The 24,327-nt window shown below is 40.2% G+C and overlaps 1 protein-coding gene across 24 annotated transcripts in view; it reads right to left on the bottom strand.

The window, feature by feature from the left end:
* AAK1 (AP2 associated kinase 1) overlaps positions 1–24,327 on the bottom strand; it is a 163,468-nt gene that overhangs the window by 15,607 nt on the left and 123,534 nt on the right. For 2 of the 24 annotated variants that reach the window (XM_043468985.1, XM_043468992.1), the window contains exons 14-20: positions 23,373–23,605; positions 22,004–22,179; positions 20,330–20,434; positions 13,131–13,226; positions 2,665–2,766; positions 1,489–1,590; positions 17–127 (exon numbers count right to left, since the gene is read on the bottom strand). In XM_043468985.1, the coding sequence (XP_043324920.1) occupies positions 17–127; positions 1,489–1,590; positions 2,665–2,766; positions 13,131–13,226; positions 20,330–20,434; positions 22,004–22,179; positions 23,373–23,605 (925 nt within the window). The remainder of the gene's footprint in view (positions 1–16; positions 128–1,488; positions 1,591–2,664; positions 2,767–13,130; positions 13,227–20,329; positions 20,435–22,003; positions 22,180–23,372; positions 23,606–24,327) is intronic. The other 22 variants (XM_043468987.1, XM_043469008.1, XM_043468988.1 and 19 more) reach the window with 17 other exon arrangements.

Genomic DNA, 24,327 nt, shown 5'->3' on the forward strand with positions numbered 1-24,327 from the left:
AGAGGAAAGTGTTTACCTTTATGGGCTGGAGCAGAGATGGCTATGGGGGCAAACTCTTCCAGAAGGTCAGTAGTGGGATTAGAAAGCAGAGAGCAATCAATCAGGGAATCTTCCCCGGTGAGAGAATCTGAGTCCAGATTAACGGCATCCCAGGTCAGTGATGGCATTAAATGGCACACACAACAATATCACAGGTTAGGTCTTAGCTTTTTAGTTATTGCATTTATATTATACATATGAGCCAAGGTGAGAGGAAGAAAATCAAAAACATGTTAAGTACTCTGGATTTTTGTCTACAGAAACATGTATTTCTAAACTTCTCCTAACAGTAATATATAAATACGGAAGAATTTTTGCTTGGAGGTTACTGGTTAAGCAAGTAAATGGTTGGGATGCCAATACAACTTTGGCAACTCAGTTCTCAGCAAATGCTGTTTGGGAAAAAGGACTTTGCAGCTAGAGTTTCACTTAAATCTTCCCTAAAAGTTCACTGAAAACATTTATTATAGGATGAGGTATCCAAGCTGACAAGAAGCGGGTTGTCCCTGGCTTATTATTAGCATAATATGACATGATTAGACAGCACTTTCTGGAACTCAACCCAATGCCCATTCAAAACAAAATTATCTTGTCTCTTATTAGTACTCTTTAAATCTGAATTGCTCCTCTGAGCACATGACTTTGCTTATAGTTAAGGAACAGAGGAAAGATAAAATTCAGAGTTCCAAGTATTTCAACATATGAATTGTTTTCTGCAAAAGTTTTCTAGGAGAAAACAGCCAAGTAAGCACAAGAAAAAGAACTATATTGTCTCCTAGCTTAATTCTTTTTCAACCTGGTTGAGTTTATTCTCATATTTCCCAGACTTCTAATTGTTTCTATTCCAAGTTAGCAAAGTGGACACTTTTATCAAGGTAATTATGGACTTGACAAAATGAAGGTTATCAAATCTCTCTTTAAGGAACTGTAGTTAAGGAATTCTACTAAGGGTGAACTTTGAAATTGGGTTAAAAGCAATGACAAAACTAGGGAAGATTTCAATTTTGCCTACTATTTAATAACAAATCATCTAGATATGATCAAAGCTCTGGGCTGGGAGCATGAGTTCCCATGGACATGACAGATACTGTTGAGAGAAAGACTGCTCAGTATCCTGGGGGAGCTAAGGGTATCCTTACACCACAGATCTTTCATTAAGAAACTAGAGGGAACCTACACCAGTGAAAAAAATCTTAAGACTGAAACCAAAGAAAGCTCAGGAATCACTCTATTGAGAACACAGCCTCAAAAAGTGCTCCACGCTTTACCGAGGAAACACATCCCTCAACATCTAGAAGCTGGAGCTATAATGATGCAGAGCATCCTTGTGGGAGGAACTAACCAGGGGGAGAAATAAATAAGCCCAGGACCACTGGCTGCAGGTGGAACGTCTGACTCAGCGCTGCTGGCACCGACTAGTCCCTGCAGCTGCAGAGACTCCTGACTGACCTGTGCGGTTCGAGGTCACAGATTCCGTCTGAGATGGGAGGCGCTGAGGCACCGGGGGCTCCAGTCCTGGTATCAGACTCTCAACAGCAACATCAGCTTTTTCTTTTGTGACCGAGCATTAAGAGAGGAGAGGAAAGGGTGAAGAAAAGGGAATCAGAAGGTTCTTGGGACGATTCTGCGAAGGCTTTCTTCTGCACCTCTCTAAAATGCCCATCTTGGGTGAGATGGAAAGCACGTTAAGATGCTTTCTTTTTGTTGATTTCGAGTGTCTGGGCTTCCCTGACTGAGCAGGCACTACTGTGGTTAATCATTGTGGCTAGTTTTGGTGATTCTCAGTTTTTATAAATAAAGGCAGAATGGGAGCCACCCAAGAAAACCTCTTATATGTCATAAGACATAGGCTGAAGGCATGTTAATGTCTTCCAGGAATTGTGCTTTTCTTAAGGGATAAACTTAGGGGCAAACACGTTCTGTGTCTTGCAAAGGCAACTGGTCCATCTTGAATCCCATGCCATGATGTAGCTCGAGGTACTCTTTACCATGCGACACCCCCCAGCTGGAGGCCCATCTCTCTGAAGGGTCATGGCATTTCTGAGTTCTAGGACTTTGTGCCCCCATAGTACAGGGACTCCAGATATTTTATGGGTCTTGCCTGCCTTGTGGTTGGAGCACAAGAAAATGTAAAAGCAAGCAGATCAAGCCACCAGATCAAGATTCTACTCCTGGTGCTTCACCACGGGGCAAATGTTTTCTCAGTTATTGACACTTGGCACACATGGAGGCCTTCTAAAGAAGAATCTGCTACAGGTAAAGACCACCTCAAAACCAACTTCTTTCACAAAGCTTTTGTAATGAAATGTCAATTTCCCCACATTCCCCTTCATTCATAAGAAATTCACTCTAGAAATCTCAGTGTTTCAAGAAAGGCATAAATAACAGCACTGCCTTCTGCTGCTGGGAGGCAGAGAAAACACTCCTTTGGAGTGGTAACAAGGGAAATTAACTAGCCCTGGCTTCTGGGTCAGCACAAGGCAATGCTTCAACACCAGGAGGCTTTTCAGCATTTCTACTCCTCTGCAGGGTTATTCAGTAGGGAACTGTTAACCAGTGGGTTGCCATTCTTGAAACAGACACACATATCATGCACAACAGAAGACACAGAGAGAATGACTTTACCAATTACAGCATCAGAAGCGCTACCAAAAGGATCTGTCATAGGCAAGAGGTCAGGGAGCAGAAGAGAAGTGTCAGGAGATTTGAGTCCCTCAATTAGTTTTTCTAGGTTGGGCAGAGAAGTAAAGAGAAAGCAAAAATGCAATGAGATATTCAAGTAAGCCAATCATTTACTGTATCCTATGCAAACATTTGAGGGGTCAAAATTTTATATAGGTTCAGCATAAAAACAAATACTGCTAGTATCTTGTTAAAAACAGGCTCTCAAAGTTTAAAAATGATTATTTCCCCAAATGAACTAGTCACTCTGTAAGGCATTCAAGACACTGCCTTAAATGTGTTTGTTTTTAAATTTGCAGTATAATTTACACTGAATAAGAATACAAGTTACCAATTTTAAAAGTATAGTTTGATGAATTTTCACAAATGTACACACAAGCACCACTGAAATAATGAAGCAGAAGGTTTCCTTCACCCTAAAAAGGACCTGTGTGCCCTTCTCTGGTCAATGCCTTCCTCTGACCCCCAGGCCCTGACAACAACTGATCTGTGTTCTGTCCTTGTAGCTTTGCTTTTTCTACCATTACCTACATAGTGTGTGGTCTTTTCTGATGTCCTTCATTTAGCATGATGCACTTGAGATTCCTCCATGTTGTGGTACACATCAGCAGTTTGTTTTACTGCTGAGTTTTACTGTATGAATGCACTTCCCTTTGTTGATTCATTCATCAGCTGATGGACTTTTGGTTATTTCCAGCTTTTAGTTATTAAAAATAAAGCTGAAATAGGGATCCCTATAGCTCAGACAGTAAAGAATCTGCCTTCAGAGCAGGAGACTCGGATTCGATCCCTAGGTCAGGAAGATCCACTGGAGAAGGGAATGGCAGTCCACTCCAGTATTCTTGCCTGAGAATCCCACGGACCGAGGAGCCTGGTGGGCTACAGTCTGTGGGGTCGTAAACAGTCGGACACAACTGAGCGACTAACACTACTACTACTAAAGTTGCCATAAACATACACATATGAGTTTTTGTGTGTTCATATCTCTTTCTGAGCTTAGTTTTGAATCTCTCCCCATTTTTTTGAACTTGCACTTAGAAATGGTTTATAACTCACCAAGAGAAGCAATGAAACCACACCTAGATTTAACTTCAACAATCATTTACTGTCTGCCAACTGACAGCTTGTGACACTCCCAGTACTCATTATTAAACTGTCAAATCTTATAAAATTCACTTAAGCCTGCAGGTGGATTACTTTTGATGTCTTTTGGCTAAAGAACAAAAGGACATTAGAAGCCACCAGATTTGTCACACCTGATAACTTAATGTGTGATAACATGCACACTAAGTTTCCTTCCAAGACAACTCTTTATAGACAACTCTTTCAACAACTCCCTTTTAAAAGTAGAGCATTAACTTGACACAAAATAATGAATCACAGACTCTTATAGAAAGAAAGGAATTAAGAGCTCATACTTCCTTTAACTTATAGAGACTGAGACCACACAAATTCTATAACTTGACTAAGTAAAGACCTGTCAACAATGTCTTTTCTACCTCAGAAATAAACTGCCATTGAAATAAAAATAAAACTATCTTGGGCAATTTTCTGCATACTGGCAAAAGTAAGATAGTTTTCCCCCCTAAATCTAATTTCTCATTATTCTGAGCACTGGCTTTGGTATTATCCCCATCTAACAAGGATCTTTTATGTAAAAAAAGAAAAAGTGATGATCTGCTTCTTTCACTTCTAGCACTCAGACATTTGCAATCTTATGAAGTGCCGTATAAAAGGTAAAGAGCCTACATGTCTTGTTTGTCTTTCACTGGAGGCCTGTTTGTCTTGGCCTGTCCAGTGAGTGGGTGTGACTCTGGGGCTGTTCCTGAAACAGATCTCCTTACCTGTAAAATGCAGACACATACCCCCCAACCTTTTTGTATTAGTCACTCAAACATCATCTCTAAGCCTTTCCCCATGTTGTCACAGTAGGAACTTTCTAGAACACTCTGCTTCCACTTCTCTTACAGCCCTGAAGGCAGAGAAGGTAGATTCTTAATTTCTGATCCCCAGTTCCTGGTTCCCTCTCGTCACATCTCTGACTTTTGGCTTCATCGGAAAGGGGAGGAGAACAGAGGATCGATGGCAGAAAGGCAGGTCCTTCAACAAGAATCTAATTTTTTATTAGCCATTAGCAAAAAGCATGAGAAGGTAAAAGAATACATGTGCACATGCGTGCGTATGTGTGTTTATGGTGAGATAGTATGGGGTGGGGGTGGGTTAAATGGCCATGTTTAAGGAGGCTTCTTTATTGACCAAACATCAAAGTAAATAACAGGCTGTTCACACAAATAATCTGTATGGTCACTGCTACTTAAGAATATTCAAATATGGGAACTAGGGAGGGAGAAGCTGGGGTCAGAGTTAAAACTAGGCAGGAAACAAGGAGAGAGAGTCCAGGCCACAGCCTGTGCAGAAACAACTTCTTTCACTACCAGCACTCTTGCAGACAGAGTGGGCAGTCCATTACTCAGTGCTATTATAACAAAGGTTGTCACATGCATTTGCAGAGTTCAAAGCCAAACATTCTCATTCATTATATACAAAACCCCCTGGGTTTGGGAATATTCATGCAGTTGAGAATGGACATCAGAGACCTTGAGAATGTGTGACCTGTCCAAAGTCACAGGTGGGACATGGCAGAGCCTGGAATTGACTTCAAACTTTCCTCCCCATGCCGCATAAAGGGTCTGCCTAGCTCCATAACCAGAGGAGGAGGACTTTTCACAGACATGGTCTCATGCACAATGGTCAAGTTATAAAAGATATGTTAACACTGGAAGGAACTTCAGGTCTTATCCAATTAGCCTTCTCATTTGCAGATGAGGGAACAGCTTCAGAAACGTGAATCCACTTGCCTAAGATCTTCTAGCAAGTAAGTCACAGAATTAGCTAGGACTAGGACCCAAATCTTTACGTACAGAGATTCATCCTTCTGGTTTAACTAAGGCTTCGATTGCTTTAAAGTGTACAGACTCAGGATTTGCCTGGTGGTCCAATGGTTAAGAATCTGCCTACTAATGTGGGGAACATGGGTTCAATCCCTATCAGGGAACTAAGATCCCACATGCTTCAGGGCAACTAAGCCTGTGTTCTGCAACTACTGAGCCCTCGTTCTGCAACTACTGAAGCCCACACACCTACAGCCCCATGCTCTGCAACAACAGAAGTCACTGCCATGAGAAGCCCATGCACTTCAACTAGAGAGTAGGCCCCACTCGCCACAACTAGAGAAAAAGCCTGCACAAAGCACTGAAGATGCAGCATAGCCGTAAATAAAAGTGTACAGACTCCTAGAATATCAATTTTAAACTGTTACCGGTCATTTCTGGTCACTGTAAATGGAGAAACTGACGAGAAAGTTTAAGGGAAATTAAAAGAAAGGCTACAGGAGGCTGACAGCCTCTAAACCACAGCCTAGACGCCTCGCAAGTGTATCAAGGTCTGGTTTTAATATCTTTCATTTTACAAATTATCGCCTCTCTCACATTTTTATAAAAACACTCTGAGGCTGTATATTATGACAGAGGAAAGAGTAGAGGAGAGGGTGGTGAATCTAGGAAACTGTGTGGGAAGTGTTCTTTAGGATTCAAAACCTTATGACCAAGCCCCACACCAGCGTATGACTTGCCACCTAACTAAGACTTCTATAGTTTTACTTGAATAATGGGAAGTGGATTCCCTGGAAGCAAAAACAAAACCCAAATTCTGGGACAGCTCATACCTGAAATGCATAGAGGCTCACACTCTATTTCTCAATTACACAAAGTGGCAGACCAGTGAAACCAAGAAATAATTCATAAATTGCATTTTGCAATGATTGAATCCTTCTAAGAAACATTTTACAAGAGTTTTCAACATCTTCTGTGTTAGAATCAGAAGTCCATGACCCCATCTTATTCTAGTATATGTGAAAAGCAGTGGACAATTATGGATAGAAGAAAATGATCCCAGTTTTATATCAGTTCCTAGGCTGACTCTGATATTTTCAGATCCGGCTTCAGATTCTACATGTGTGTTGGAGGGAGAGGGGAGAAAATTTCTGGATTTGGGGAGGTTATTATTTATTTAATCTCTGATTGCAATACTGTACATTTTCAGCTGGGGTCTGCAAAATCCTCTCAAATAAATAAGCAACATGAAAGAGCCCAAGGGCCTGAGTTTATATTAGTTACCTAATTTTTCTAAGCATCAGTTTTCTCACCTGTAAATACAGAATAATAACTACTTTTAAAGGTTTTCAGGATTAAATGGGCATATTTATTAGAAATTAATGTGTGTGTGTTTATAAATTGAAATACTTAGCACATAAAAGAGGGTTAATGTCTCTTTTAAGTAAAAGGACTAGATGAGGTATGAGATTACAGTAGTGAAAATGGGTGAAATTCTAGAATTTACTCAAATGCCTTGGTATGAGAATAGAGTAAGCAGAATTCCTTGAATAAGGTGAAGTGGGAGGTGGAGGCAGCATGTTAAGAGAGGAAAAAACGGTGAGGGAGGTGGGAGGGGGGTTCAGGGTGGAGAGGATACATGTATGCCTGTGGCCAATTCCTGTCAATGTATAGCAAAAACCATCACAATAAAGTAATCATCCTCTAATTAAAACAAATAAATTGATTTTAAATAAGAGTAACATTAAAGGTTAAAAAAAAAAGAACCAGGGGACCTGGGTTCTGCACAAAGTTTGTGTGGCACTTTGGGCAAATCACTGTCTGTCTCTGTATCTAAGTCTTCCCACTGATAAAATGAAGATAAACTTAAAGGTGCTATCAACCTCTAAAAGTTTAATCATACAATGTGAGGGGAAAATCAGGAAGGAGGAACTGGTTGCTTAGAAGACAAATAGCTGAATGTTGCTTTGGAGCTCTGAACTGGTACTGACGGCACAGGAGGACGCCTGGAGGCTCCTCGGTGACGTGGGCAGGAGCTAAAACAAGTGGCCCCAAGGTGGCAGGTTTTGGGCAATGCAGAGAGCTGCTCATCGTGCAAACTCAGCTCAGACATGCCCAGCCAGGTGAACAGGGGGATGAGGTTGGGGGGAGTATCTAAGCTTGCTTCTCATTTGAAGAAAGAACAAACTGCAATTGTTTTTTTTTACCTTAGTGTAAAAATAATATGTTTACTGTATAAAATTTCGGAAATATAGATAAGCTACAGGATAAAAGTAAAACTACCCTAAATTTCCCTTGTAGAGATAGCCACTGTTAAAGTGTTCTTTGGGAAGATATATTTATTTTTGGCTGCCCAGGGTCTTCGTTGCTGCACAGGCTTTTATTTCTAGTTGCAGCAAGCAGGGGCTACTCTAGTTGCAGCGCGCAGGCTTCTCACTGCAGTAGTTTCTCCTGTTGTGGAGCACAGGCTCTGGGGCACGTGGGCTCAGCAGTTGTGGCTCCCAGGCTCCAGAGCACAAGCTCAGTAGTTGGGGCTCACTAGCTTCGTTGCTCTGCAGCATGCGGGATCTTCTCTAAATAGGGATCAAACCAGTGTCTCTTGCATTGCAAGGCAGATTCTTAACCTCTGGATCACCAGGGAAGCTCCACTGTTGAGTTTTAAACAAATACTCTTTCATTCTTTTCCTATATAAACTGATTGTTCAATGAATATTTAAGCATACTCATGTCTTCATAGAGATAAAGTATTAGGAAGGAACTGCTAAATCAATAAGGAAGTAAAAATCTCAAAGACCATGCTGTCCACCCCAAGAACTGTACCAATAATGTTCGCATGAGCAGGACCAGAGTGTGTCCATTTTCTGATTCCTTCACCAAGCCTGAGGCACTGGGTTATTTCCATCTTTACCAAGCTGATGGCAGAAGCTGCAGCACCTCACTGCTTTATAATTGGTATATTATATATACCAATTAAATGATAGTGAACTTTAAAAAAAATATTACTGATAATTCATACTTTGTCTTTTATGAATTGTCTGCTCATATTTTTCCATAGGTGGTATTTTCCTACCACATTCTCAGTACTATAATCAGTTCTTTCCCAAGTCTCTAGGGTTCTCAAAAATGAGTCAGGTTAAGCACTTGGAAAAGCAATGAAATCATAGTTAAAAGCCTGAGAAGGTAGACTGCTAAAGAAAAATGGATGCAGAATTAGTTAGCCTGGACAGCGGAAACCAAATCTGCTTTTGAAGAAGAGGACTGTTAGAACTTTGAAATGAAGGAGGGAGTGAAAGGGTCTTCTCTGAGCACCACCCCTCTCCTTAAAAGTAAGTCAAATGGCGTCAGGGGCTAGGGGAAGAGAGGAGAAGGCAACTGCTGGAGTTGGAGGCAGGAATTCATCTATTTCAGATGTAGATACCTCTCCTCTCAAGGCTTAGTTATTGAAAACATATATCACAAGAAGGGTAATAAATTCTTCATAAATCACTCTAAGGATAGATAATCAGAACCACTTCCTGGCATGAGACTAGGGAATATTGCAAGTTGTAAAATTTCTCTCTTAAAATCTAAAAAATGAGGATAGATATCTATTTATACAGTCTAGTAAGACTAAGGGCTTGCTCAGGGCTCATTCCAACCCTAATCAGAAATAGGACCATGAGGAGTAAAGCAGATTGAACTCAAGATAGAGAAGAGCCAGATGCAAGCCTCATCAAAAAAGATGATATGGCTGCTATAGCTTTGTGGCTTTGGAAATTTTATGTCTTGTCTGACTTGGGGTGTGAGCCCTGAAGTCTTGTAAGAAGAGATGCTGTTTTTAGAATTCAGCCACTCTAAACAGCCCCATCACTGAGAAACCAGGCATTAAACTGTCTGTGACATCTGCACGCTGGAATCAAAAGTCAACCTCCATGACCCATTCCAAGACCATTTTAGAGAATTGAATCTGTGGGAAGAAAAACTTTCCAGAGTAAAGACACACACTCAGATCTACCTTGGACCTTTTAATATCACAAGATAGCAGTAGGAAGTGAGGAAGATGCCAAGCAAATAGCTCTGAGAAGAATGCCAATCTTAACAACAAACCATTAAGGAAATGCAGCTTCTCTTGCCTGCTTGTCAAAAGAAGAGAGAGGGCTGTAAGCCAAGAAGTAATTTTTTTTTAAGTTGTTAATTCTAGGAAGTAGCACTCATGGGGCAACTAATGAATTCTTGCTTAGTCTTGTGGAACACTGATGTTGAAAGCTCAGTATTAAGGGGTTGCTATAAAAATCCTTCCCTCAAACTCTGAGCACTGCTGGCAGAAATGTAAAGATGTATAGTCAGTGTGGAAAACAGTATGGCAGTGCCTCAGAAAATTAAAAACAGATTTACCATACATCCTAGTAATTTTATTTTTGGGTACATACCCCAAAGAATCTTGAGTTTTGAAGAGATATTTGCACAGTCATGTTCCCCGAAGCATTATTTACAACAGCCAAAAGAAGAAGCAAACCATGTGTCAACTGACGGATGGATGAACAAAACACAATAAAATATTATTCAGCCTTAAGAAGAAAGGAAATTCTGACATATGCTACAATATGGATGAACCATGAGGCATTATGTCATGTGAAATGTTAGTCGCTCAGTCATGTCTAACTCTTTGCAACCCCATGGACAGTAGCCTGCCAGTCTCCTTGGTCCATGGAATTTTTCAGGCAAGAACAGGGTTGGAGTGATTTGACCAAAACCACCTACCTACTAAGTGGCTAGAACCAAGCTCTTACATGTTCAAATCTGTTCCTGTATTTCCCTAAACCTTAAGTTGAGCTCTCTAGTCAAAGGCCTGATTGATCTGGGATGGATGCAAAGGAGACCACTAGCTGCCTTGGGCTGTGGGCCACTAAAGAGCAAGGAGCTCAGTCACACAGGATTAGGGCCTCCCTTCCTCACTCACAAGGCAAAAGACCACATGACACACCCACCTGTCTGTATTATCTGTAGGCTCAAAGGAAATTATATGTGTAAACATTTAAAGAGCATAAAATAAAATGTGAAGTCACAAAAGACACAGTTGTCAGGAGACTGAGGTTCCATGACTCTCACCACCAGGAAGGATGAGTGTGGGAGGGGAAAGCACATATGTAAAACCAACCAACCAATACACCTGACCGCTGTCCACCATGAAGTGGAGAGAGTGACCAACTGCTTGCTTTGAGGGGCAGGAGACAAACCTGCAGTCTGCAACGGGACCAGAGACCCTAAATTCTCAGCCCTTTCCTCAGTGGAGTATTTCAAGATGCCGCGGAAGGATATGGGGATAAAGAGCTGTAACTGAATGCTGAATGTGCCACAGCCTGGGCACTGAAGTAAATGAAATATTCAGAGACACAACGGTCACATGCCATCCTTAGCCCAAATTCCAGACAGCAGCATGAAAGGAGGGAACTGAGGATCTGCTGAGCTTAGCTACTACTTTCATCCAGGGGTTTGGCAGCTTCCTGACATGTGGGCTGTGGGCTGTTTATATCTTCTCAAACAGTGGGTAGCAGGCCTGGCTCAAGGTTGGCAGAATCACACATGGAAGGCTATGGAGTTAGGAGTCTGGGGTTTGGTGGTTGGGGACAGAAATGGAGAGTAATGGGACCGCCAAAAGCCTTTCAGCCTCAGGTTTTACTTATTCATCTGATCTGCAAATACTCAGTGAGGGCCAGCTATGCCCAGCAGTATGCCCGACACTGGCAGTACACTGGCAAATAAGACAGACAAGGCCCCTCCCTCAGACCTGACATTCTGGTGGGGACTGAACAAGCAAACAAGAGGCAACGAAGAAGCAAAAACCGACAATGTCACGATACGTGCTATGAAGAATAAAGCCAGCGAGCGTGACTGACAGCGCCCACAGGACCATTGGGCCTCACTGAGAAGACAGCATTTAAGCTCAAGACCCAAATGTCGACTGACAAGAAGGAAAACCTTTCCAGGCAGAGTACCAGAAAGTGCAAAGGCCCTGGGGTGGGAATCAGGTGAGCTTACTGAAGGAAAGACTGAGGAGATGAATGCTCTGAGCTCAGGACAGAGGGGCAGCCAAGGGCCAGATTCGTCAAGGCCTTGTGGGTGTGGTAAGAAGCCTGGATTTTTTGCTTAGTGATTTGAGAATTCAAAGGAGTAACATGTATGATTTATGCTTTCATCCTCTGGCTTGTGCCAAGAGGCCACCCTTCCAGCTTCTGCAGCTCATGGGCTTTCTGGGTAAGAACAAGGCATGAACCTGAAGGGGTATCTGCTTGAAACTGGCCTGTCTAGGCCCTGCCTGGCATACCTGAAAGATGCAGCAGAGAAAACGACCTCTATTTGACACCGTCTCATTTCTTTAACTATCCCACCTGAGTCATTCCTTAATGATTTTAAGTATTTCTGACCTACCTCCAGGTCCAGCCAGTTACACACAATACTACCTGATTAAGGCAAATTTCTGCTTCTTCTTAGAAGAGGCAACAAACTATCTAAAGAAATAAAAACTGTCTTGGTACCCTAGCTGTGGGTCTGTTTTGTAAGTAGAGGATTTCCACATCACAATCCCTTCCAATTGTGAAGCCATCAATCAAATAAATCACTCTGACATTTTGGGAGAGAAGAAAAAACCAAGCAGATTCTTCTAGTTCAAGAAATCGACAGGAATAAGAATGAGGAAAAAGAAAAACTATCAACAGCAAAATGACTGCCAGTTATTTCTAAGGGGCTGGATCTCTTTGCTTTTTGAAAGGGACTGATCAAGAAGGAAAGAGCAACTTCTGTCCCTCACATCATGCTCCTCTTCCTCTAAGAGGATGAGGAGGGGAGCAGAGAGAAATCTTTGACATCATGAATTCCAACTGGAAAGCATCCAAGCTTTGTTTCGAAAGCTGTTTCAATCAGACCACGCTAACTGTTTCTTACTTTTTTAGACTGCTTACTTAAAAATCAGTACACGGCAGATTGTAGGGGAGATTAGAACTACTTATCTTGTGATGAAAAGTCAAGTTCAGATAGTGGAAAGTAGTGGAACTTAGGTCTCCTGACTCACATTCCCTATCAAATTTTATTATGTATTTTTATCTTATAAAAATAAAGCACTTTAGAACAAAACAGGAATAGGAAGTCACTCATAATCCAATTAGTATACTATACTATTACGATTTTATTCCTTCTATCATGTGCTTGTAGGTTCCCCCCTCACACACTGTTATCATCACATTGGGCTAAAAGTTCTTTGCAATACACAGGCCCCTTACATTACCATTAACACACTCAAGGATATGAGATTTAACACTGATATGATGTGGAATACAATTTGGTATAATTTGAGCTGAATTTACTGTCTTTGCTAAGGATAAGCGCCTTCCAAGTGAATTTTGTCCCTTTTATTGAGACACAGTAAAAATATGCAACAGGACCTATTATTAGGTCTTGGACTGCAGGTTGTTCTCACAGTGTTTAAAATAGAACTCTCAAGAGGCCCTGCGATGTAACTTAACTTCAGTTTTATTTACCTACCTGGTGCATCAGGTACTTGAAGAGGAATGAAAGGATCAGATACACTTAGAAGAGGAAGGCTAGAATCCACAGTCTGCCCACCCTTCCTTTTTTCAGCTGGAGTTGGTTGGAGGGGAAGGAATGGTCAAGGGACAGGGAAAAAAGAAAAGCAGAAAACATCAAGTAAATCTAGATGTATTTACCATCTATTAACCCAACTCAAATTATAAAGTAAGTCTAAATTTATAGGCAGAATAAAGAGAAATGAGTGGATATAATTCAATGTAATAGCAAAATATGTATGAGATATATACTCTGGTCCTCGCAGCACAGTCTGAGATGCAGTTAATGATAAAACTAGGATAGCTATACATCTGAAATTTCTCTTCTTCCTTAGATACTGCAGTACAGAGTGATCTCTTTTAGAATTCCTACAGCAATTACTAGCCCTATCACACATTTTGGTAGGTAAACAAACTCTATTTTGTAATCTAGAATATGGGTATAGGTACTTCCTTTGTACCCATTTCCCTCTTGAGGTCCTTTAGGGACTGAATCCTATTCGATCACTAAATGTCTAATGTAATGCTAGGCAAACAGAGAGACAGAAACAGAGTTTTTGCCTATTGCAAGGTTAGACAAGCCCTAACCTCTGGACAACCTCTACCATACTATTGGCATTCACTCTGTATTTTGGCAAACTTACAGATTTACAAAAAATCTATACACCTTAAGGAATACCAGAGCTTGAAGGGATTTTAGGATTTTCTAGCACAATTTTCCTATTTTTCAGAAGAGAAAATGAAGCCCAGAAGTTAAGAGACTAACCAGAGGTCCACCAGCAGACCCATGATCAAAACACAGGTCACCTAGTTCCTACTTCACCATGCTGTACCTTGCATTTTATTAATCAGTTTGTTTCTCAATTAAAATCTAATCTAGCCTCTTATAAAGTAGATGTACAAAAAAGTTTAATTTTCAAATAATTATAGAATCATAGAAAGTTGCAGTACATAGAACCCTGTGAACCAGCTTCCCCCAGTGGTGAGTTCTTATAATTGAAGTTGATTATCATTGACGTTGGTGCAATTCTGTTGACTAACCTCTATCCCATTTGTACAAGTTTTCACATGTATTGATTTGAGTGTATATGTGTGTGTATATATACAGTTCCTTGCAATTTGATTCTATGTATAAATTAGTCTAAGTACCACAACAATGATATACAACTGTTCTATTAAACAAAAATCTTCCCTGTACTCCACTATAGTCACACCCACTCCTTACTTTTCTCCTAATCTAATTTTGTCATTTTGAGAATAATCATTAAAGTGGGCTTCTAACTAAGCTTCGTTAAAGGTTGATGGAGGAAGAGAAGGGTAAAAACCACAGCTTTTAAGTCTTTGAAATATTTTAAAATGAGATACAATGAAATATATTCAAATAAAAATAAGACATTATGAAAAAATATATATAGCATAACTCATTTTGAAAAATGTATGCATACAGAAATAAAACTATGGACATAAATATTGTAAAACATTAGCAATGCTTTCCTCTTGGAGTGGGGTTATGAGTTTCTTAATCTTGCTTCTTTGGGGTTTTAGCAAAAGAACATATATAATTAGTCAACCAAAAACTATTTTTAAAAAAGAGGTACAATGTGAAGTTTTAAACATCTGACCGTTTCTCCTCTAATGTATGGACATAGTTTAGTTAACATTTTTGCAGCTTTTACCATAAAAATGTTAACAATAACCCGCGTTATCTTCACCAACTCATTGCCACATTTCCTGCTTAGCTCCTCCCTTGGCTGGTTAGAAGGTTTTAAAATCAGTGAACTGTCCGAGCTTGATTAGAAACCTTCCAGAAAATATTGCCACCCTGAACTTCATACAAATGGAGACATACTCATTTCTGGGACTTAGATATAATTTTCTTTCATTTGTAAAGAATGAAGATTCTTCTTCATTCAAACTACAAATATGAACACAGAGAAAACACCAAATGTTCACAGAAAAATGTTGCATAAACTGAGGGAAAAAGATGTTCTGTAACGTCTGCAGAAGTTTAATGTCACTGATTTATAAGATTTCTGAGATGTGTTCATGACTACAGCTACTGTGCTGGGCTGCTCAGGTACAAATCTCTACTCTGTCACTCTCCACCTGGGACCTTGGGCAGGTCACTCAGTCTCTTGTGGGCTTTTATGAGTGATCACTAGAGAGAAAGCAAATAAAAGCACTTAGTGGGCTTAGCATGTGGCATGTATTCAACGTATGTTCACTGTTATTACTGCCCTAATTTTACTCAAATATGTGTTTTCTAAATTGTTGGGCCTTTAAAAAAACTGCCATTTACAGTCTTCAAAGTAAGCATAAAGGCGAGAAGACACAAAAATAAAAGCAAAAAACAACTCCTAAAAAAAACAGTTCATACAGACAAATAACAAAACATAAGATATATAATATGTTAGAATTAGGCATTAAAAATGGAAGTGGATGGAAAATGATTAGGAACCTTTGTCATTAACAGTGATGAATCCAAGCTCCTATCCTTTGGCAGGAAGCAACTCCTTCCTTCATTCAACAAGTCTGTAGTGAGCCAAGCACTGTACTAAATGCTGGGATTCAGCAACAAAGAAGACTCTCCTAGGGCTATTCCACGACCCTCTTTTCCTACCCACACCATAACTGGTCATCACTGTGATGTTTTATCTCAAGGACAATGACCAATGCTTTATACACTTGGTATCAGTTCAGTTCAGTTGCTCAGTCATCTGACTCTTTGTGACCCCATGAATCGCAGCATGCCAGGCCTCCCTGTCCGTCACCAACTCCCGGAGTCTACCCAAACCCATGTCCATCGAGTTTGTGATGCCATCCAGCCATCTCATCCTCTGTCGTCCCCTTCTCCTCCTGCCCCCAATCCTTCCCAGCATTAGGGTCTTTTCCAGTGAGTCAACTCTTTGCATGAGGTGGCCAAAGTATTGGAGTTTCAGCCTCAGCATCAGTCCTTCCAATGAACACCTCGGACTGATCTCCTTTAGGATGGATTGGTTGGATCTTTTTGCAGTCCTAGGGACTCTCAAGAGTCTTCTACACCACAGTTCAAAAGCATCAATTATTCGGTGCTCAGTTTTCTTCACCGTCCAACTCTCACATCCATACATGACTCAGAAAAAACCATAGCCTTGACTAGATAGACCTTTGTTGGCAAAGTAACGTCTCTGCTTTTTAATATGCTATCCAGGTTGGTCAGAACTTTCCTTCCAAGGAGTGTCTTTTTAATTTCGTGGCTGCAATCACCATCTGCAGTGATTCTGGAGCCTAAAAAAATGAAAGTCTGACACTGTTTCCACTGTTTCCCCATCTATTTCCCATGAAGTGATAGGATCAGATGCCATGATCTTAGTTTTCTGAATGTTGAGCTTTAAGCCAACTTTTTCACTCTCCTCTTTCACTTTCATCAAGAGGCTTTTTAGTTCCTCTTCACTTTCTACCATAAGGGTGGTGTCATCTGCATATCTGAGGTTTCTGATATTTCTCCTGGCAATCTTGATTCCAGCTTGCGCTTCTTCCAGCCCAGCGTTTCTCAGCTAGTGGAGGTGATGGAATTCCAGTTGAGCTATTTCAAATCCTGAAAGATGATGCTGTGAAAGTGCTGCACTCAATATGCCAGCAAATTTGGAAAACTCAGTAGTGGCCACAGGACTGGAAAAGGTCAGTTTTCATTCCAATTCCAAAGAAAGGCAATGTCAAAGAATGCTCGAACTACCGCATAATTGCACTCATCTCACATGCTAGTAAAGTAATGCTCCAAATTCTCCAAGCCAGGCTTCAGCAATACGTGAACCATGAAACTTCTAGATGTTCAAGCTGGTTTTAGAAAACGCAGAGGAACCAGAGATCAAATTGCCAACATCCACTGGATCATAGAAAAGGCAAGAGCGTTCCAGAAAAACCATCTATTCCTGCTTTATTGACTATGCCAAAGCCTTTGACTGTGTGGATCACAATAAACTGTGGAAAATTCTTAAAGAGATGGGAATACCAGACCACCTGACCTGTCTCTTGAGAAACCTGTATGCAGGTCAGGAAGCAACAGTCAGAACTGGACATGGAACAACAGATTGGTTCCAAATAGGAAAAGGAGTACGTCAAGGCTATATATTGTCACCCTGCTTATTTAACTTATATGCAGAGTACATTTGGTATAGTCAAACTAAATATCCAACTTTGAGCACTTTAAACCAGACCAAAATACCAATAAACTTAAAAATCCTACAGACCAGACAACAAAGCTAAAAATGAAAAATAATGCAGAAACAGTTTTAACTATTTAATATTTGAAATGTACACGTTCCGAATAACTCCAATGCCTATTTCAAAATATTAACACCGAAAACATCATATGAAGACTTATGAGATACAGTTAAAACTTGAGAGTTTTTTCTTACAAGGGAAACACAGAGCTATTAGAAAGCACTCTCAATAAGTGTAATCCTCAAAAGTTGGGGTAGGGTGGGCAACTGGAGCAAGGAGACAAGGGAGTAATAAATTATGTGTGAAAAAGTCTTCCTGGAGATTAGAGTCTCCCTCCCCACAGTCAGGCTGGTTGAAAATCTCTCTTACATTGAGAGAAAAACTCTAAAACTTTTTATTTTTAAGAATTAAAAAATTTACTGTGTATTCTTTTTGAAATCAGCAAAGTGAGCCTAAAAAAGGGAACTGTAATCAAAAAGATAACAGCAACAGTCAAAGAATTAGAAGACAGAAAAACAGTTCTATAGAGTTCTCTTTGAAAGATAATAAAACAGCAAATTTCTAGTTAGCGTTACCAAGAAAAAGAGAAACACAAATGCATACAATAAAACTGATGTATGCCAAGAAAATACTACAAAATATTTCAATGTACTCTTTCATCTTATTAAAAAAAAATTTTGAAACTATAGATGATTTTCTAGGAAAATATTATTAAATTTGCCTTATTATGAGGCAGAAAACCTGAGAGAGGAAGTTCTAGAGCCAAATGGTTAGTCTCCTAACTCTGCTACTTACTAGCTATGTGACTCTGGGAAAGAGACTAGTCTGTATATGCAAATGGTATGGGAACCTTCGAGGGTTGTTGAGAGGGTCAGATGAGATGATACTTATAAAGGACAAATGACAAACTGGTGGGCACAATGCCTGCAATATATGACACATGAAGCGCTCTTACATATTAATAAGAACAAAACAAACACAGAACCATTAAAAAAAAAAAAAAAGGACACGAACAACCCAAATCTCAAAAGTAGTAGAAATGGCCAGTAAACAGTGTCCTCTAGCTAAAACCTCTAAGCTGGTCTGGGTGGGAAAATGAGGTGAAAATTACTCTCATCTATTGTTAATTGAAATAAAATTTGATTAGCATTCTTGGAAACTGATTTGGAAATAGGTACCATAAAGCCTTAAATATATATATCTGTTGATTTAGCAAATAATCTCCTAGAAGTTATCTTAAGGAAATGGTAAAGGATATAAATAAAAACTTAGCTTCAGGCATGTTTATGTGGTGAAAATTTATAACAACCTAAGTATTCGTCAGGAGAAGGAAATGGCAACCCACTCCAATGTTCTCGCCTAGAGAATCCCTGCTGTCCATAGGGTTGCAGTCGGACACGACTGAAGTGACTTAGCATGCATGCATGCATTGGAGAAGGAAATGGCAACCCGCCACAGGGACAGAGGAGCCTGCTGGGCTGCTGTCTATGGGGTCGCACAGAGCCGGACACGGCTGAAGCGACTGAGCAGCAGCAGCAGCAAGTGTTCGTCAAAAGTGATGTTAAATACAATGTTATTATTCTTCCATTAAAAATTATGTTGTAGATTAATATTTATCAACATGGAAAGCTAATTCCCATATAATGTATATAAAATGAATAACAAACTGGACAACAGAAAAGCTCCTCCATAGCAAGAACTACCTCTGTAGTTACAGAGGCCATATTATCACAATGCAACTAAAATATATCTTAAGTAACTTTAGGGTAAAGAAATCAAAACTTAAATTTAAAAACGTCCAGAAAACAAGAATAAGAGAGCATTACATATTAAATATTACGGAATGACAGCGAAAGTTCTAATAAGAAATAAATTTATGAGGTTATAAAAACTACTAACACACATAAAGAAAGCAGGAAGAAGGAATACAAAGAGTTAAAAGCAGTAATTAATCAATATAATTTAAAAGACCAATTTTGAAGGATATCAGATTCCATACAAAGAACATAGTCAAAACCTCACATCCATTGCTGAGGAATTTATAACAGTAAAATGTTGACATAAAATTAATGTTTAAAAAAGAGGTACTTGGTTAAATATACTAGGCTATACCCATATAAAGGAATTTTATGTAGACAATTTTTAAAGTAAAAATCAGGCTTTAAAATGTGACTATAAAAATGTATGTTGGGAAAAAAAAATGTATGTTGGAGTTATAAACTGAGGGTGAAAATTGTGTACAAAATAGTGGACACCTGTGTGTTCATAAAGAAGCAGCTCCATAACTTTCCTCAGATTCTCCAAAGATCTCTGTGACCCTGAAAGGATTAAATGCTGCTAACAGACATCAAAATGGTATCCAAAATGGTATTTCTTGTGTTAATTTCTTGGGGATGAGAACATGGGGTTTTTAACCTTCTTCTCTATGTTTTCCTATAAATTACTAAATAAAATATATTGTTTATTAATAAAAGGGAAAATTAGGTTTTTGTTATTACTTCTAGAATTTTTTAAAAGTCTCATTTAAAAAGATCTCTCTCTCTCCCCAGAAGCAGACACACATGCACAAAGACAAGCAGCAGCAGAATCTCAGATATAGAACACCCAATTCTTAGAACCCTCCAAGTCATTCCAAAGAACCTAAGCAATTACAAGACAGTAACAGAGTGATGTTTCTGAAATTTAGAAATATTTGCTTAAGAACATGTCTATGGACTTCAGAGAACAAATCCTGTATATTACTGCCAGATCATTCTGACAATCTAATTCAAAGTAACTCTACATTATTTTTTAATTCCCATTTTTTTTTTTTAGGAAATCTTTTAAGTGATGGAAAATATGTTAGCCCCAGGATCTGGGGCTTGCTGGCATGCTAGGGTCATCTGTGGACTGGAAATCAGTAGTGGGAAGATGACAACAGTGAAGTCTGGAGTTACAGGTGTCTGCCATACTAACCAGTTCCAGCAGAAAATGAGGAAGCAGCGAAAGCATCACCTTGGGTTGTTTGAAAGCCTGGGATCAAACTCTCAGCAGAGCCTCCAAGTTTCTCAGGATATTTGCCTGGAGGGACAAAACACTACTCAGTTCATCCCAGGAGAATCCCACAAGGCACACCCAGGCAGGAGGTGAAGGGCATCCCCCAAACTGACATCTACTCTTGACTGTTTTTACCGCATAAAGGCAACACCTTGGCTATTCAAAGGTCTTTATCTAGCCACTGCAGTAACTGAGAAACAGCTGAGGAAAGGAAGAAGTCTAAAGCCCTAAAGCTTGAGCATATTACTCACAGCAGAATGCCTCCAGCCTTCACACTGAGTCCATTTATCTCTACATAATTCTAATGAGTGTGATGATCTGTTTTCCACATTAGAAGCAGTTAGGAGAGCAAGTGAGCAGAGAGATGGCAGTGGTGAGATGTTATGAGGGACGGGCACAACGACAACAGCTTAATGTAAAAGCCAACAGCTGAATAACAAGAAGAGTGACAGGAAATTATTAAAAATAGAGACAAGAATTTTAAAACTAAGGTGTCACTTAATAGAGTGCAAAATACTAATTTTCAATAGTCCATGAAGGTGCTTCTGTTTATAATCCAGAGCAATAACTGGTATACATAATGATAGCACAAATTGACAATGAATGTCAAAGGAAATTAAACCCTATTCCCTATGAAGACTGAAAAAAAAAAAAAAAAGGTCAAGAAAGCATATGGATTTTGTTGTTGTTTAGTCGCTAAGTCATGTTCAACTCTTTTCGACCTCATGGACTGTAGCTCGCCAGGCTCCTCTGTCAATGGAATTTTCCAGGCAAGAATACTGGAGTGGGTTGCCATTTCCTTCTCCAGGGAATCTTCCCAACCCAGAGATCGAACCCGCATCTCCTCCATTGGCAGGCAGATTCTTTACACTGAGCCACCAGATGTCCATAAAATAGTGAAACTAAAATGTTTAGTCAAAGCTCTTATCATTCATTCCATTCTGATCATTCTTTTAGCCTGTGCTTTTGTTGACACTGAGGTACTTTTTTTGGAACTGTATCATATTGTCGAATTTTCCCAGGGTATATACGGTTGTTTTCTGAAGAGAGAGAGAGAGAGAGTGTGTGTATCTGGGCATCCTGCCTTTCAAATTAGCCGGTATACACTGTTGTTTTCTGAAGGTATGTGTGTGTGTGTGTAGGCATCCTGCCTTTCAAATTAACCGGTGGATTTGAGGGTGGAAATGGTATCTTCTACTTATTTGATCTCCTCTCCATGGTCAGTCAACAGGAGCAGAGAATTCTGATCACAAAGATTCAGTGAGGCCACACCCTCAGGGTGAGCAGTTATGATCCTCTGGGATAATACACCCACTTAGGACAAGGTGCCATCACACACCTCCAAAGAGTAAATGTGTTTGACACTATCATCCTGATCTCTGCTACCAAACCTGTCCTAAATGTTTCCGACTCTCCCGGCTGCCCCCACAACACGACCAGATCATTTCCTGAGGACAGTGGCACTCTGGTGAAAATATAAATGGATTTGCACACATACTTCAAAGTCAAGTCTTGGGTCCAAGCTTACATTTTCACAGGCATACCCCTCTAGAATTAAGGTTCAATATCCTCAAAAAGATACTGATTACTCACCTTCCCCCAGCTTGGCAAAATCCTTGTTTAGCAGTTCTTCAGCTGTGAGTTTGGAGAAATTGTCGTCATCAAAGGGATTCCACGTAGAACCTTCTGAAGGATTATAAACATTTTGCTGGGAGGCCCGAGGGGAGCCTGAAGGAGTGGTGGTTGCAGACCTAGGTAGGTTCCCATCCCCACGAAATAAAAAGACACATGAAGGTTGAAAAGGGTCAATCTATTCTTCTTGTTTCAAGATCAAATTATTTTCTAAGTCAAACCATTATTTTCCACAGTATTTTTCTAAAAGGTCTTCCTGAGGCAATGGAAGTTTCCAGAGAGGCCCTTTCCACTGTGTGAAACAAACATCTCTCTTTCTTTTGTGGTTCACTATCTCTCATTACTTCTTTAATCTCTCGCTTATTAGATTTTTGGCCTCATTTACGAGTTCTTTCATTCAGGATCCCAGACCCACCTGTTGCTGGGCTCGTGCATCCTGTGGTCACCACTGTAACATTCACAGCTGGCCCCAGAGGGGCTGAGGCCCATTCCGGCTGCCTCACATCTGTCAGGGTCCAGCATCAGTGGACACCATCACAGTTAAAGAGCAACAGAGACAGTTACCACCATCCTGGGCTCCTGTGTATCATTACTTAATTTCTTCTAAAGTCTCTCTTGATGCCCTTTGCATTTAGCTAATGACTTAAAAGATTTTTAACTTTAGTACATGGTTCCAAGAAAGTCGAGGGTTTGATAGTTGCATTTACGCAACAAACACTCATTGTGATCTACTTGATGTCAGGCACAGAGCCTGTCACCAGATTTACTAAGGCTGGTTAAACCATGGTGCTTGTTACGGACGAACCTACAGGCCAGGTCAGCTAGACATACAAACAAATAATACAGTGTGATACATGCTCAAAGAGAGTTCAGACAAAATTATATATGATACCAGAGGAAGGGTCAAAGAAAAAATAACTGTGTATGTGGATCTTAATGAACAAATAAGCATTTCCTAAGTGGACCAGAAGGAGAGTGGCAGTTCTACCAGTGTGACACAATAGGCCTTGATCTGTTAACCAGTCAGTTCAAATATTATTCCACAGAAAATGGGGAGTCAAGGAAATGTTATCGGCATGGAGATATTTGGTCAGATCAAGAATTTAGAAAACACTCTACAAAGTATGGGATGGATGAGAGACTGAAACAGTGAGGCAAGTAAAAAATTATTTTTTAAGATCAGTCTCATCTATGCACTACAGGAAAATTCAGTTTCTTATTAAACCCAGACACGCACCCCTATACATGTATCTATACACAATTATGCACATAGCAAAAATTATACAGCAACGGCCCCCCAGCAGCCCTTGCCCACAGAAGCAGTACATACTTGGACTTATTGAGACTGGCCTCAGCTGCAGCTGCTTGGAGCAGCTGGGTTGATTTGCTGGCAGGGACCCCAAAGACTGCACTGTGGGTCACATCGCTGAGAATTCGCCTGTGCCCAGCACGCTGGGCCTTAGGGGATGATGGAGGAGTGAGAGATCCGAGTTTCTGCCCCTGAATGGTAGGAGGTGGGGTTGTCTGAACCTTTGGCTGTTGTCTTACTGGGGCCTGAATCTGCTAGGAAGAGAGATGAAAGTGTTCAAGAAAGGGCGGGGGGGGGGGAGGAGAGGAAAATCAAATAAGCAGACAGGTATAACAAAAAAATGCCATGTGAGAGCTAACATATGGCTCAAATGGCACAGTTTCTCAATAACACCCAGATTGTCTAGGCTTCCTTGACAATCTGAGATGCAGCCTTGAGCCTGAAACCAACAGAGTACTTACCTGGTGCTTATATATACATTTCAGTTTTCATCAGCAATAATAAACAAGGTAACCATATGCAAGTCGACTCAAAGGCTGCAGAAGTCATTCCTAGGTCTAAAGATCTAGAAAGTTTCCTAAAGGACCACTTTCTGCTTTCAAACTTCGTTCAGAATGCCTCCAAAGGGTAGGCTTCAAGCATTCCACTACCAGAGTCACAAGCCAACAAAGGCTCACCTCCAACTAAAACACACTTGAGCTGAATGAGTTCTGCTAAGAGATCCCTGACTTTCTGATAGTACACAGACTACTAGCTAGAAATAAGTGAGACAGAATTTCACTGTGATTAAGAGCTGGCAGTTCTTTTTTGCTTTTGCTGTTAACACTCTGTTTCATTGACAGGATGGGTCTTACAGGATTCTGTTTCTGCAGTGACCTCTGAGAAAATGTAAGCATGGGGGCAGTTGGATTAATCTGTTACAATCTTCCTTTTGGAAATGGCACCAAAGAACAAGGGAGAGGATACAATAAGAAAA

Source organism: Cervus canadensis, chromosome 5, assembly GCF_019320065.1.
Source record: "Cervus canadensis isolate Bull #8, Minnesota chromosome 5, ASM1932006v1, whole genome shotgun sequence".
In the NCBI taxonomy this organism is placed as follows: domain Eukaryota; kingdom Metazoa; phylum Chordata; class Mammalia; order Artiodactyla; family Cervidae; genus Cervus; species Cervus canadensis.